The 15,671-nt window shown below is 52.4% G+C and overlaps 1 protein-coding gene across 1 annotated transcript; it reads right to left on the bottom strand.

Annotated features, from left to right (window-relative positions):
• Nucleotides 1–806: 806 nt before the first annotated feature.
• Tmem43 (transmembrane protein 43) lies at nt 807–15,563 on the bottom strand. The gene is made up of 12 exons (NM_028766.3): nt 15,372–15,563; nt 11,876–12,025; nt 10,930–11,064; nt 10,470–10,564; nt 9,648–9,697; nt 9,320–9,389; nt 8,550–8,620; nt 7,217–7,338; nt 6,942–7,016; nt 6,508–6,609; nt 3,836–3,953; nt 807–2,525 (listed from the first exon to the last, which is right to left on the bottom strand). The coding sequence occupies exons 1-12, from the start codon at nt 15,381–15,383 to the stop codon at nt 2,323–2,325; spliced, it is 1,203 nt and encodes a 400-aa protein (NP_083042.1). The 5' UTR covers nt 15,384–15,563; the 3' UTR covers nt 807–2,322.
• Between the last annotated feature and the right edge of the window lie 108 nt (nt 15,564–15,671).

Genomic DNA, 15,671 nt, shown 5'->3' with positions numbered 1-15,671 from the left:
CAGCTAAGAAGGTTCGGCTAACAGATTTCAGTGTTTGGTGAGAAAGCACAGGTGTTTTCACAGGGGCTGGGAACTCCTCACACACCAAGGAAGCGTTTTATGTGTGGCCATATTTGATATTGCTTCATCTTTGAGTCTTTAAAATGTTGAGTCACTCTTACCAAGGCAAACAAACAAAACACTTGGGGTATGACTCATGTTGGACACTGGAAGAGAAACAGACTAGGGTCACCATGGAAACTGCACTCTTGTACTTTCTGCACCAGAGCCCGACAAGCTTCCCAAACAGGATTTCCTTTCTGGGGTTTTGGGTAGGCATGGAGGTGTCCCTCGAGATGCAGCCTATTCTGGGAGGTGTCAGCTGTGAGAAGGCATGATGGGAATGACATGTTAGGCTTGGAAAGTTTGCCTGCTTGAGAACAGCGTGGCAGTGCCTCAGATGGGAAGGAAACAACAAAGAGGTGCCGTGCCCCAGGTTGATTTACCCATCACAGCCTTGTATGGTGACAGGCTTGACCCCATTTTACAGATGTAGCAGGGTGGCCCAACAGCATGAGTCAGGAGGTCAGACTTCATCTGTGTGCCACTCAAAACCAGTACTTTGAGCTGTGCATCATGCTTCTGACACATTCTCAATGTTCATGAAGCATGAGTCATTTACTTTAAAGCCAAGACAAAGTAGACTTAGAGTGAATATCGAGCTGCCCTTAACAGTTTAAGAACTGAAGCCACTTAACAGCGACGAGGAGCTGAGTGGGTTGGAATGAGTCCGATTCCTTAAAAGAATGCAACAGCAAACGACTGGCAAGATCCAATACCAAAAGATAAGTAGAAATTTATTTCAAATTTTAATACAAAGAAACCTCATGGTTTCTCAAAGACATCAAATTATTCTTCCATAATTTGCTCTTAACTTTTGAGCTGGCTGGTAAAAAACACAGAAGAAAATGTTACACAGACTGAATCCCAAGCACTGTGTATTTAGCCATCACTAATTGCACTGTATTTTCCCAAACCATCTTAGGAGTTTCTAAGAGATTGTACCAGCATGCACTGAACAGTAGTGAATGTTGTTTCCATTCTAAACCCAGTAAGCCGTCTCTGGCTGTACTTTTACCCAGCCAAAAGCACAGATACCATAGGACATGGGAAGAACTGTTAAGTATCGCTAGGGTCAGGGATCCTGACACCTTGGTCAGCTACCAAACACTCTTGTTGCTACAGCAACCAGTTGCAAACAGAAATGACAGGTACAGGATAAACCAAGGCTCTGTGACGACATCAGAGCTAAAGCATCCGTTCAAAGGGTGTAACAGTAGCAAGGAAACTTAGAAATGATGTCCACTAGTATGAATGGATTTTATTTGGGATGAGGATAGTGATGGGCATTAAATGCAAAAAGAACCACTCTGCAGCAACTGCTTGAGGCCGGAGTGTCAAGGTCAGAAGTGTCCCACAGAAAAAGGCCAGACGTGGGCCTCCTGCAGCAAGCCCGAGTCCTGATTCTTGACTTCAGTTGCCTGGAGGTCACTGTAAAGGGCCTCGCTTAGTAGAAATGCTTCCAGCCTTTTCTTGTAACACTGACTACAAGATAAAAATCACCTTCAAGTGAACAGATCATCTGTGATAGCAGGGGATAAAGAGGGTGCCGCCTCCACAGTCCCAACCCAGCACGACAGGGAATCCCCCAACACTGGTTCAAAAGCAGAGCAAAGCTAAAGCTTCCCCTTGGCCTCGGGAACTCAAACCAGTCAAGCCGCACCCGCTGAAACACCATTCCTGCAGAGTTCATTTCAGTAACAGCAACTGTGAGTGTGACCCAGTCACACTCTCCTTGGGATAGAAAGAACCGGAGAAGTGGCATAATAGAACCAAGAACCAGAAGCCTGCGGGCTTATACCGAAGCACTCTGTCCCGCCACAGTGACAGTGACCTTCAGGGTTTCTTCAGGCCACATCAGATTCTACCCAGAGGCTTGGTGTGGCGTGCACTCCTCCAAGCCTGGGTATGGGGTGTCCTACTGATGTGGTGTGGCCCCGCAGTAGAGGGTGATGTCTGTTTTCTCAGGTTGCAGTTGTAGCTGATGGTTGTGGTAGTCTTGGCACTTGGTTCCAGCAATGAGGGATGGGTGAGAAGGCTGAGCCCTTCACCCGCAGGTCAGCTGACAGCTGGGTGGAATGAAGCCCGAGAGGGGAAGGCATTAAGCAGGACACCGAATCCCTACATGCAGGTGTGGACACTGGCCCCTGGAAGAATGGGGTGTGTAGATGCCTGATCCAGCTGAGCTGGGCAGAGGTGACAGGGAATCTGGCCTCTCAGGCTTCACTCCAGCTTTTTGGCTGGCACCCGGGTCCGTGCAATGATAATGGGCACCAGAGCCAGGCAGCCGATTAGAGCAGCCCACAGCGGTCGGTAGAAGAGCCAGCCAGCAGCCACAGTCAACAGGGTCAGGGAAGTGGCCACACAGAAGGCAAAGGCTTTCAGGCCAATGTTGACAAGGTCTCGGAAGACAGGAAACCAGTCCACTGTGGGGAAAGGGAAGACCATGAGTCCCCGAGGAGACTGTGCTCCCTGCCCTAGACTGCTCCTCTCTACCATTTGAGGGAGGAAACAGTCACTAAGTAGAGCCATACATAGCCACACACATACCTAAGATACCACGGGGTGAGGGTGGGGGACTCAGCAAGCTACCACAATACTATTCTGTGCAGCCCAGATCCAAGTGTGAGTGCTTTGGACTTTCAAAGTCCATGCTGAGGCCACTGAAAAGACACCCATAAAACCCTCTCTCCCAGAGCCAGCACTGACTGACAATCTACACTGTTCAGTCAGAGCCTGAGCTCTAAGCCTCTGTGCAAGCCTGCAGAGGACGGGCTTGTCTATCCTCACTGCTCCATGCCTTGCATAGGAAGGACCCAGGGTTCAGCAGGTCATGTTTACTGATGGACAGGGAGGGCCACTTGGGTCCTGCCACAGCTCACATTATCCCTCTATAACGACGTCTGCCCTGAGTGCCAGCAGGCCTCCAATGGAAGAACCCAGGATCACAGATAGGGCATCTCAAACATGGAGGGGACTGAGACTCACAGGGATTAGCCTGTCCTCAGTCCCATGGCCAAGAGAGTTTGGTTTAAATTCTGATCCTTCTCTGATGTGCTCACAATGTGGCTGGTATTTGCGAGCACACCTCAGATGTCCAGGGAGAGTCTGAGGGATGGATGACCTGTTTCCCATCTGTCAATGGGAAAATCCTCCCGAACCCCCACCCAACAGTTACTGCCAATCTGTGATGCGCTCCATCGACACCTCTCTCAGCTCATAGATCTCAGTGGGAGAAGGGTTTGGCTGGATGGGGCCATACTGAGGCCATACTGGGGCAGAGGCCTTGTTACTGGGTCTCCCTGAGCAGGCTCTCCTCCTGCACGGACAATGTCAGCCTGGCACACTCCATGTCCTGGGCACCAAGACTTGAACCAAGTTGGCTTAAACCTGGGCTCTGATGTCAGACTCAGGACAAGTGGGCATCCGCTCCCCAGGCTCCAGATGTGCTAGCCGCTGCACACCTGGTCTGGCTTTGGAGGGTGTTTTCATGCATGAAACTCCCAAATAGGGGCAAGAAAAGGAAGCCTAGGCAGGAATATCCATGACTGTCCCTCACGCCTGCCTTTCTCTGCTCGTTCATCCTAAAGCTACCTGGGGGTGGGGGAGATACAGATAGGCCGGATGTTTGCTGTCTTTCTCAAGGATCCCACCAGGCTGAAAGGTTGACTGATGGCAGTGTGCCTAGCACAGGGCTACCGGAGGGAAGGCTAGCTCCTGCACCTTCCACACCTACCTAGGGTGTAGAGGATCCGTGTCATGAGGTTGAGGCCCATAAACATGGCCATCCATCCAGCCGCCCGCAGGCCCCATGTCTTCATGGAATTGCTCTTCTGTTCTCTACGAAACACCTCCTGTAGGACAAGGTGGCGTGGTGTCAGGACTTAGACAACAAGCAGCAGTGTGGCGGTGGTGGGGGTGCTGTTGGCCATTTCCATACAGAGCACAGGGAGACAGGCAAACCTCTCACCAAAGACTCTAAGACTCAGTGCCTAAGTCTCTGCCTGTCTGGCTCAAGACCATGGAATAAGAGATCTTTGTGGCTTTAAGTTGTCTCATCTGGAAAAAGGTCACCTTCCTTCCCACTGCATCTATCTCATATGTGGACACCTCCGGTCCTTCTGAGTGGACAGTTTGGGTGTGCACGCTGATCCTAAGTGAAGCATTAGCCTTCAACCCCAGGATAGTGCTCACCGCTTCAGGCACACTGACCCCAACTGACTCCCTCCTACTCTGTAGGGGGAGCCTTCTGCTCCCTTGCTGTCCCTGGTTCTCTTCCTGGTCTGTAAATGCTGATATCCTTTGGCTGCTTCATTCCAGGACCTGCCATGCACCCCATGAGCCCGTAACTGAAACATAATATTATACATGTAGCGCTGCTATTGGGCCACACTGCCCAGTTCCTACCACCTCCTAGACATTGTCGCACCCTCTTGACATGCTGAGCACTGACTCAGAGCCCCACCCCAACCTGACTCTGTCTTCTCCATGGCAGCACATAACCTGACCTATCCAGAGGCACAACCTGGGGTCAGGTATGGCCTGGTCCCCCTCACTATAGAAGCCAGCTCTGTCAGCTGTTTCCCTGCTGTCTACCATGATCCACGCCATCATTGCTCCACACCAGGCTCTTACATTAGCTTCACTGGCCTCTTTGTTTCCTCACTTCATTCTCATACAGCAGCTGCCATAGCTCCAACCCCCTCTGATCCTCCACCAGGGCCAGGGCCACCTATGGTGCGGCCAAGTCAAGTGTCCTGTCCTGTGCAGTCTGTGTACTTCCCTCCAGTCTCGGCTTAGATGTGACTTCTCCTCAGTCTTTCCCAGCCATGGATTGAACACTACTCTATACCGTCCAACTCTAAGACAACACACAATGATGGACAATGCCTGTCTCAGCCTCTAGCTGTCACTGCCCTGTGGTTAACAAGCGCACTGATCCGACTCTTAACCCAATTGGAAACTTCTTTGCTGTTTTACAGAGACAGGAAGCTGAGGCTCTGTGAAGTTGTCACAAAACTCCATGGCCTCGCCATAGGCAGTGAACTTGAAAACTGTTCTGATATGCCTGCGCTACCCACATGAGATACGGATGGTGGCGGTGTTTTTAAAATGTTTTATTTCACAGATGAGGATAAGACACTGGCTCATGGTTTGTAGCTGGTGGGAGGCAGTGCCAGGATGAGGAGGGGGCTTGACAGGCACCTGTGGGCAGTGCTGTGGTCTGGACCCCTGAGCTCTCCAGACCCTGAGTTCCAGCATTCTGACTTTGGGGCCCAGCTCTCTTCTCAGTTCTGTGTGCCCACCGCCATGTCTATAGCCAAACCTTCCCTCTCGGGTCTCCTCAGCCACACATCCTGCCTACCACTTTCTGGAGGATAGCTCTGAGACCTGGGACTCTGCCTGAGGAGGCTGGAAACCAGGGGCTGGGCAGAGGAAGTCCTGGGAGAGAGAAAAGGACTTTCTAATTTTAGTGCGGTCCCTAGGGTGACTCAGCCCAGGCTGGGAGGTAGTAGCCCCACCCTAAGCCTGGTAACCAGGCTCCCCAACAACAGACCAACCACACCCTATCTTGGCCAGGTAAAAGGAGCAGGTTGTGCCCAGACACCATGACACACTGGTTGTAGCTGGAAGGGAGGAGAGAGAGCAGCTGAGCATCCAGAAATAGCAGCAGAAGGGCTACAGCCATGCTCTGAAGCCAGCTGTACCCTTGGCCTTTTCTGTCTGTTCTGGATTGAAACCCGCACATTGGCTTAATATACACAGGGAGGGCCTAGCAATGATCCTCTGGCTGTCTCAGCAAGAGTGAGAATCAACCACTGTCTCACTGTCTCAGGCACAGAGGTGAGAGTCGGCATGCCTCCATCTCAGCACTGGGTAACACATGGCCCTTCCCAAATACAGCTGGAAAAGGCACACCCGGTGGATGGTGGGACCTGTGTGTAGGTGATCATCTCACTCCCATGGCCCTGATACTGCAGTTCCAACCCTGCACTGGTGCCCCTGAAGGAAGAAGAGGTACCCCAGAGTGGCCGCTTCTCCTCCTGGTGCCCACTGACAAAGTGCACCCTTTCCTGCCTGACTTGATTATTCTAGGGTGGACCTGTCCATTTTGAGGCCTCCGCAATAATGGCTTGTCACAGAGGCCCTGGCCACAGAAACTGATTGTCTATTAGATATCCATCATGCTGGACCATGGCTGCCCACACTCCTATCCTCACTTCCTGGCCTTTCTCATGATCTCCCCACCCCAAGGCTGACAGCCTGAGAGGGCAGTGCCCGTCCTCAGGTGCCTGCTCACACAGGAGGCTGCTGTCGAGTTCCCCTCTTGCCTAAAGGCTGGCCATGACCTCTAGAGGTCACTGGGAAGAAGGGCAGGGTGTGCCCACACAGGCAGTCTCAACTCACCTCAGCTGAGAAGTCCCCATGGTGCAGGAGCAACAAGGTGTCCCCGGACTTGGTGGAATATGGGATTAGTTGGTCACCTCGTTGCCGGGCAATCACAGTAACCTGGTCAGAAAGTCAGTATTAGAGCTGAGTGGGATGACCTGAGGGACAGGGGCACGGGGTGAGACCCACAGCCCACCCTTCAGACTCCACACCAGCCAGGAGGTGAGGAGACCTGGGGCTTGTCTCTCCTTGTGTCTATGGGATGGCGCTTAGGACGAAGCCCATGTTGGGGCAGATCTACACAGGGAAAAGCCCCTGCTGGCCTTCTGAAAGTGCCCAAGAGCAGGCCTGATGCCTGTGCAAATGGGTGAGGCACAAGGTGGTCAGGACACATCCCAAGGTGTCTGGGCCCAGGGAGTTGAGACTGGGGTCAGCCCTTGGGAAGCAGTTACCACGTGAGCCGGGCCCAGGTCAGGGTCATCGCTGCTCAGTCCCGCATAAGAAAAGGAGACTCGCACATCACCAACCTGAGGGTGGAAGAGAAGTGGGACGAGTTAGTGAATGGTGATCCCATCAACTCTCCAGCGCTTGGATGTTCACTCTTTTGTCCTGACTGTCCCATCCCCTGGTCTCCGGTCTCACTGGGCAAGCGCAGCCTGGGTCCAGCTGCTGCACACACTGAAAAGCCATGGCCTCTGCTGTCTGAGCAGCCCGCATGCCCACGTACCTCCGGGTATTTAGGGTTTTCACTGTGGTAGAAAAAGTCTCCGCGGCGAATGATGTCCACATGGGGGTCCTCCAGCTTGGCCAGGCTCAGGGCCTTGAAGTTGTCAATCTTGTCAATGAGGCCTGACGGAAGCAGAATGCTCAGAAACCATGGACTCCACTCAGAACCCCTGATCTGCTAGCCCTGTAGCCTGATACTCTATCTTTGGTGCCCTCAGACAGCAGGGCCAAAAGCCTTCACCCTCTAGCTTTGACCTGTTTGTCTCTCCCAGATGGAGTGAACTTTTTTTAGGTAGTTGGTCTCATGTAGCCCATGATGGCCTCAAACTCGTTATAAAGCTGAAGGTGGCCTTGAACTCTTGACCTTACTACCTTCACTCCTCAAGTGCTGGGACGACAAACCTACGCTGTCAGGCATGGGTTCTTTATGTTTGTTTGGTGACAGACTTTCACTGTAGGCCAAGTTAGCTTCAAACTTATGATCCTCCTGCCTCAGAACCCTGAGTGCTGGATGATAGGCATGTGCCACACCAGCTGCAATGCCCTTTTCTCTAATCCCACCCCTTCTAGAACTCCCCTGTGTCGGAGTCGGCCTTACTCAATCACTAACTCCTCCTGGATAGCTTTCCCATGCCCTCTCCTGCTCAGCCAGTTGGGCTACAGTTCGAAGGGTGGCTTGGTTTCAGCTACCCCTCTTCAGAATATACCCATCCACATCTAGGCTGGAGTCCCCTCCCCCCAGCACCAGCTGAGTGGCAGAGCTATTGAGACAGCCAGGCTAAGCTTGGCTATCTGGGTCTCAAGGGTCTGTCTGTCACCCTCCCAGGTTAGGTCCAGAGTTGAACCTCAGTTACTATGACTCATGGTGCCACCTTAAACCTTGTGGGTTTCTCCTTACAATCGCAACGGAGGCTGCAATGCACCTCCCTGTGGCAGAGCTAGATGCCAGGCAGGGCTCACAGGTGGAGCCAGAGGTCGGAGGGAGGGAAGACCTTGTCTGAACTCCTGGCTGAGAGCTGGTTGAGGCAGGTCTCTGGTGCAATATCTGCTCAGAACAGACATGCACTAAAATGTGACAAGGATGTAGTACCTGGAGTAATTTCTAGAACAGTCTAGGCTTCAGAAGAACTGGCTAGAGTGGGGGGGTTCTACCCCCTGAGGACTCACCTCCCTCTGGCCCCTCCCAGAGTATGACTCTGAGATGGGGGCCAGCTGGACCCTGATAGCAACCATTGGCTGTGGGCCTGCTCGGTGCTAGGGACCCAGCCCTGGAAGAAGCCAAGGGGATGGAAAGGCCTTTGGGTGGGCACCTCCACAGGAGGCCTGAGACTCACCTGCTGAGAGAAAAAACCTGCCAATCTGGACAAAGGGGGCGGTCGCTGTGAAAGACTCCACTGCCATGGCACTGTAGGAGAGAGGGAACAATCCGTATTGGGGCACCAGGATGGGATCTGCTTCCCTTTGTGTTGGAATGGAACCAGGAAGGGGATCCAGCAAGACTAGGCACAGTATGGCCTCTAGGGCTCCCATTTCCCTCTCTGGGTTGAGCATCTCTACTCTGTCTTATTACCATACTGTCTTACCCAGACCCACCAGCCTGCCCTGCCCTATTAGCCATGACCACATACCACTTGCAGCCTGGACAGCTTCCATCTGGACAGCTTTCCTGGTCAACCTGGACCATCTTCCTGGCTCTACCTGGACCATGGCTGCAAATGATCTAGCCAAGGCCAAGAGCTACATGATTGTCTCCCCCCACCCCCACCCCATGCCATGGCAATAGAGTGAGTTCTCCCTGAGGAATCTTAACAAGGCTCAAATGTCACTACTCCCTAGTGTCCCCAACCTGAGCTAAGAGTAACAAGGCACTTCAGTGCGCAGAGAGACCTCTCAGTCGGTCACCAGGTCTGTGTTAACTTGAGGGTCAGCAAAGACCAGCTCTTGTGTTGTGGCATCAACACGGTGTGTGGTTAAAACGGTGTCTCCTGTGTTTGCTAACCTGTGGGGAAACCTGTGGGGTTAACTCGACCCATCACTCAGATTAAATGAGGCTGGAGCCTGCAAGGTAAGCAAGGCTGGACTCGGACCCAGGCCAAGTTCTCACCTGGGGTTTTTGTGGCCAATCTCTCGGTCAAAGTTTCTGCTGTTGACAATTTCTGACCTCCACTCTGTGTCTACATGAAGAGAAAGAAGGGACAATTCAGACCAGTTAAGAGAGGCCTCAGCATCCTCTTACTAGCACCCATGGCCCTTGGGGATCAGGCTGGCTGCTCAGGCCTCCCTGGATGCTGGGCATGCAAGACTCTGAAGGTGGGTGCCGTGGCCTTTCACACTTGCCCATGGCCCCACTGTACTGCCCACACTGCCAGCCTGGACTAGAATGGAGGTCACGTGTCCTGGGGATGGACAGAGCTTAGAGGTCCAGGACTCACTGTAGGAGTACTTTGTCTCCTTCTTCACCTGTCCGTCCTCCGTGTACTCACTGCAGAAAAAGCACAGTTAGCAGCAATCAGCTCAGGTGCCCAAAGCCATCTACTCTCTAAGGGTCTCAGGGCAGAAGTGGCTTCAAGGCCTAGCTCCCCACAGGGAGTGAAAGCCTGGTGGGCTCAGGAATAGACAGTCCCCAGACTCCATGGAGCAGGTACTAGCTCCAGAAAGCCTGCCTAAAGAGATATGTTTTCTCAGCTAGCCTGACACACTCCAGCTGGCTCACCCAAAGGCACCTGGCCTTGGGCTCAAACAGATATCCAGCTGCAGCCTCTGGGAGAATCTAAGGTGGCAGGGAACCTTCTCCAGCATCCCATGACTACTCTTTTCCTGGTATAGGTCGTCGTGTAGTTCAAGTGGGGCTGCGTCCAGTCCTGTCTGCAGGTGACCCCCTCTGGCCGCTGAGAGCCTGCCCTGGGCCTTCTGATAGGCTGTGAGTGAATTGAGAAGCAACTTGTACCCTCTGTGAGAAAATGGACCAATGAAGGAAAAGCTGAGCAGCAACTGGGAGTGGGAGGGCCACAATGATCCCAGTGACACCAGTTAAGCCTTGGGCTGCACCCTGGAACGTCCAGGTGAGGCAGCTTTGGCCCACTCTGCACTAGATTATTGCTAACCATGCACTAATGCGGAGGTTTGACACTTTTCTGATAGGCAGACCCTGCACTTTGAATTTAGTTAAATGGTGCCGGCAAGAAAGCCACTGCCCTTCAGCTTAACACCTGAGCTCTTCATGCCCTCCAAGTCCTCTGTGCCTGGCTCCTCACCTGGACTCTTCTGTCTCCACCCACTGGTACATCTCCACATGCCGTCGCAGTTTCACAGCTGGTAGATGGACCCCATAATTTGGGTCAGACAAGAGCTTCAAACAGAATCAAACAAACAAACATGTAATGACCAAGCTCACAGCAGTCCAGAGTTCCCGGCCCATAGTAACCTAAGTAAGAGAGACAGAGGTGGCAAGACCAGAAGTGGGGGTGAAGGAGACCAGCATGAGGCTGCCAACCTCAGCTCTCAACACAACGCCTATGATGCTGAGCTCAGACAACAGCAGAGATACTATCATCAGACTGTCTGAGTGCTAACAGTAATCTGAGATACTGTTGTCATTAGCACAGGGGAAACTGACTGAGAAGTGACCTGTCCACACAGCCATGGAGGTTCTGTGTCTGAGGCCCAGTCCTTGACTCCAGCAGTTAGCCACTACCACCCAGTCAGCCAGCCTACCTTGGAAGTCCGCAGGGCCCCGATTATGTGTACCAGTCTTCCTTCATTCTCCGGAGCTACACTATGGATGCTGTCAGGGGACACCACGAGTGACAGCCCCTCTGCAAGCGATGTGGCTGTCTTCAGTGCTCGGCCCTGTCAGAAGTAGAAGAGTGGAGTTCAACAGCTCGGGTGCTGCTTGGCTCCTTGCTGTGGGCACAGCAAAGGCTGGGTGGGCCTCAGTGAACAGAGATGTTGAGGTCTAGCAACTGCAGACTCGAGACTAGAACCCAGGATCCCTGCTTTCCCAGGAAGACCCCGCTAATCTCAGACTGCCTGAAGCTGGGGGAAAGCTGCATATCTCCTTGCCCTGACCTAGTCCTGCGCCTCCACTTCCCTCTACCATCCACTCCCCTCGCCCCCAATCCATGTGGCTTTCAAAGACCAGGCTGAACCCCTGTCCAAATCATGTGATCCAGGCCTAACCAGCCAGATGTGTTCTCTGCTTAGCTGACACACTTCAGCGGGCTCACTCAAGGTACCTAGCCTTGGTCTCAGGGAGATATCCAGATGCAGCCCTTGGAGAACCTAGGGTGGCAGGGGACCTTTTCCAGCATCTCTTGCTTACTCCCCTCCCTCACAGGTCATGTAGTTCAGGTGGGGCTGAGTCCTGTCCTGGTTCAAAAGACTGAGACCTAAGCCAAGAACCTGAGACATGGCTGTTAAACCGATTTATAAATTCATGGTTCCCTTTTTCTCTAAGTCTAAACTGCTTGGATGTGAGACTGGAAATGCTGGGTCCATATCTGCTCCCACAAGGGAAGGGGCTGCCCGAGAAAAGTGTCCCTCGCTGCCGCCCTGGCTTCCACTGAGGTGTTTCAGATTACCTCAGCACCCCCTTCCCTCCTGTAAGACCTAGGCCCTTTGTTTCAGAGCCCAGCCACTGGATCCTCAGCCTGCATCTTACCTCGTTGGTGAAAATTAAGTAGAAGGAGAGTAAGAAGGTCATTAGCCCCACGAACATCCCGCCCGAAGTCTCACTCAGCCGCTCCAGGAAGCCTGGCTGGGGCTCAGAAGTCACTTTGACATGTTCTTTCCTGCTGCTGGTACTGGAATACTGAGGGAGGAATTGACAGTTTGATGAGTTTTGAGAAATGATTTTGATGTGCAAGGAGATTCCCAGAAGAGACTCTCTTCCCCACAGACATTGGTAGACAACTATCCTTTGGCACAGAATTTCTAGACCGTAAGTTAGCGTATGTTAAAAAGACACCAACAAGCTATTTTACAAAGCAGCTAGAAATATATTTTTGATTAAACCTGAGAAGTAACGGCTGGGTTTCCTGAGGACCATGCTGTGCTGTGAGAATGGCAGGTGGGGCCAAGAACTACTGGGAGGCTGTGCTGAGTGTCCAGTGAAAGGTGGGCTCAGTGCTGGGTACACCTTCTAGCTAGGACATCAAGACAGACTACTTGGAGGAGGGGGCATAGAGGCAGACCTCAGGGAAAGGGTACCCTTAGCAGGGGAATGTAGAACAGCATAGCCTGTCTGCTATGGCTGTGGAAGGCTGGAGAGACAGAGCAGATGGGCATGCCCGGGCAGCTTTCCATAGGCCACAAGCCACAGGTCAGTGGAGCAGGCTTCACCCAACTCGGTACTGTCTGAAGTATGTCTAGTGTTCATCACCAAGAACAGAGACTAAGCCTGAATCCTGGCTCTGCCATCCACTAGCTGTGGGCCTTCCATTTCCTCATGGGTAAAGTGGGGGTGAAAATCCCAAGCTTGGGGTGGTGGCTCAGTGCTGGGGCCTCATAGGCACCTGTGGGAGTTACAGCTAATAGGAACATTATCAGATTTCTCCATAACTGAAACTAGAGCTGCCACCCAGACTGTGGGTGTGGATGAAAGTCACAGAGATACAAAGTGGTCACCTGGCAGGTACCTCAGAGAGCCAGGCCCCTTCCTGCCCAGTATCCAAGGATGGATTTGAGACAGAATCCTTGAGCATATCAAATGCCACTTCTTCTGGCTGCTCTCCACTGTTGGCTCAGGCCTGCTGAGGACACCCACTGTATCCAGAACAATACCATATAAAACTCAGTTGAGACAACTGTTGCAGACAAGAAGACAATCTCAGCCAGCAGGATGCCCACAATAGCATATTCATTTGTTACAGGCCAACCATGGGCTGGCTCAACGGTAAAGAGACTACTAATACCCATTTCACAGATGAAGAATTCGAGACTCTGCTTAGGTTATCTGCCTGGATCAATAACTTGTAAGTACTGAGTAGATGTTCAACTCAGGCAGGCCCCTCTACCCTAGACTGTCTTCTTCATCACTTAGCTGAAATTGAAGCTGAAGAATGGAAAAAAAAAAGTCCTGTGTTCCTGCTGGCTCCCCTTAAGGCCAGGAAGGAAGGGAGGCCAGGAAGATGTTCCTCCAGCTGGGAGAGAGGTGAGGTGGGAAATAGCATCTATATGTATATACCTGTGTATATGTACACTTATGTATCCTAAGTAACACATTCCACTTCCAGCATACTGGGCTGAGAATCAATAAATGATGAATCAATGGGTGGGAACATACTGGGCCTGGATATTGGCACACCAGGGTTGGAATCCTAGCTCTGTTGCTTTGGAACCTGGCAACATGTGCTCCACCTCTCTGGTCCTGACTCCTCACTTGCTGGTGATAATACCTACCTGACAGGAAAGTTGTTATACTGAACTCAGGAGCTTTTGTTCCACTCACTGTCTTAAGATTTTTCTTGCTTACCCTGCCTGGTGACTCAGCTACAGTATGGATGCTTTGGTATTGTCTCTAGGCATGACACAGCCATGGTCATATTGAGACCCAAATAGCTTAGATGAACCCCTCACATGATCAGGCATGTTCCCTGGAAGAGTGGACGAGGATCTTTATACCATCACCTGAGATTCTAGCCTCTCACCTCCTCCTATGTCACACCCCCAGCAGTGTACAGTACTGCTAGAGGATACAGGAGACAGGGGGCTAACAGAAGGGACGGCACACACCTCCATCAGTCACCCAAGATAACCTCTTTGGTTCACCAAGATGGAGTTGGTCTATGGCTATCCTGCTGACATTAATAAAAGCTCAAGTCTTCCCAGGAAAGTAATATAACAATAAATGGACAAAGACATCTGAAGATATCCCATTGTGTCTATGTTTGTTAGTGTGAGAATCCAAGATGGTCTCTGCCTACCAAGACTGTGTGGGCTAGCCTCTAAGAGTAACTTTTTCAAGGATTAAGTACCTCCCATGTACCAGGCTCTGTGCCCAGCAACCTTCCTCAAATTTCAAAGTAACTGATCCCATGAGAGAGTAAACCCAAAGGAGTTAGAGTAGAAGAATCTGGATTTGCCTCCGGGCTTGTCTCCAAAGTCTGCCCTCATCAGCACCTTCCCAGGCTGGGGATGTAGCATGCCAAGCTGGCTACGAGCCCCCAAGCAGGTGTCTTCTTCTGGGGAACGGTGAGATATGACGCTGATGAGATGGATCAGAAGGGGTCTGCCTGCTCTTGCCAGGCTGGCCTGCTGGTTGCCTTCTCCTCTGGCTCCAGTGCAGCATTCCTAACCTTTGGTTCTCTTCCCCTGCCAGGGCCAGACAATATGCCAAACAGATATTGCTTGCACAGTGGGTGAAACAAACTCCGGCCTCCCAGGAGGTGAAGTCTGCCGGACTGAGGAGGGGCCTGGGAAGAGGGTGTAACAGGCCCAAGGAGGGCTGTAGTGACACTCTACCAAGGAGGGAGTAAGGGTGTGCCTGGGGCTGGCAGTGCTCCTGAGATGGCTTCAGAGGCGCTTTCACCAGAGGCACTGGTGACTCACCGGCTTCTCCCACACCCAGTCCCCTAGTAGGTGGTGTTGCTCCGTTTGTTGAATGAATGTTAAGATTCACTAGGAAAATTCTTAAGGACTAGTTGCAGTAGGAAGAGGCCAGAGGTCTGGGTGAACTATCCTCAGCTAGGGGCTCTAACCAAATCAGTGCACCAGGAACCCGGCAGCAGAGAAAAGTCTCCCTCTCCACGTCATCCAGCCAGGCTAGTCCAGCTACAGTAGCATCACACAGCCTTTGAGTACACACCCCCTAGGGAGCGAAGACCAAAGAAGCATTTGCTGGACAGTTCCACCTGGGCAGGATCACCTCATCAGTCTGCTCACCAATAGACACTTTCCCCGTGGTCCTTCAGTTCCCCAAGTTCCCCAAGTTTCGTATCCCCAGGGGCCCAGAGAGAAACTAGGAGTGGAAGAAGCAGCCGTGCACGAGCGGACTCGACTAATTGCTGAGGCCCACAAACGCGCAGCCCGAGATGGAGAAGCTCAGAGAGCTGAGGGCAGCTGCACCCACTGGGGTAGCACCCCTGTAAGACCCAGCGCGGATCCAGGGAAAAAGCGGCCCGGATGATGGTGTCACCCGGGCATCAGGAAGCACTTACGTTCGCTGCCATGGTGGGCTTGGTTCGCTGCCGCCGTCTTGCTCTATTCCGCTAGGAATTGGGCTGACGACCGGAACGCAGAATACGGTGACCTCCTGTCTGCCACAGAGCTGCAAGACTTCTCGTGGAATCCAGGACCTGGCGGGACGCAGGACAAAAGTTACCGCCCTGCCTAAGCCTCAAGTTGTCTGCGCGTGCGCATCTTAAGGGCTGCTGGGAAATGTAGTCCGACGTCTGACACGTTCGCCACAAAATTACAAACCACTGTATTTCACTGGTGCGCGTGCGCGCTGCAAGATT

Source organism: Mus musculus, chromosome 6 (genome assembly GCF_000001635.26).
Source record: "Mus musculus strain C57BL/6J chromosome 6, GRCm38.p6 C57BL/6J".
Taxonomy (NCBI): domain Eukaryota; kingdom Metazoa; phylum Chordata; class Mammalia; order Rodentia; family Muridae; genus Mus; species Mus musculus.
The sequence above is the reverse complement of the archived record's forward strand: the minus strand, read 5'-3'. Positions and strand labels throughout refer to the sequence as shown.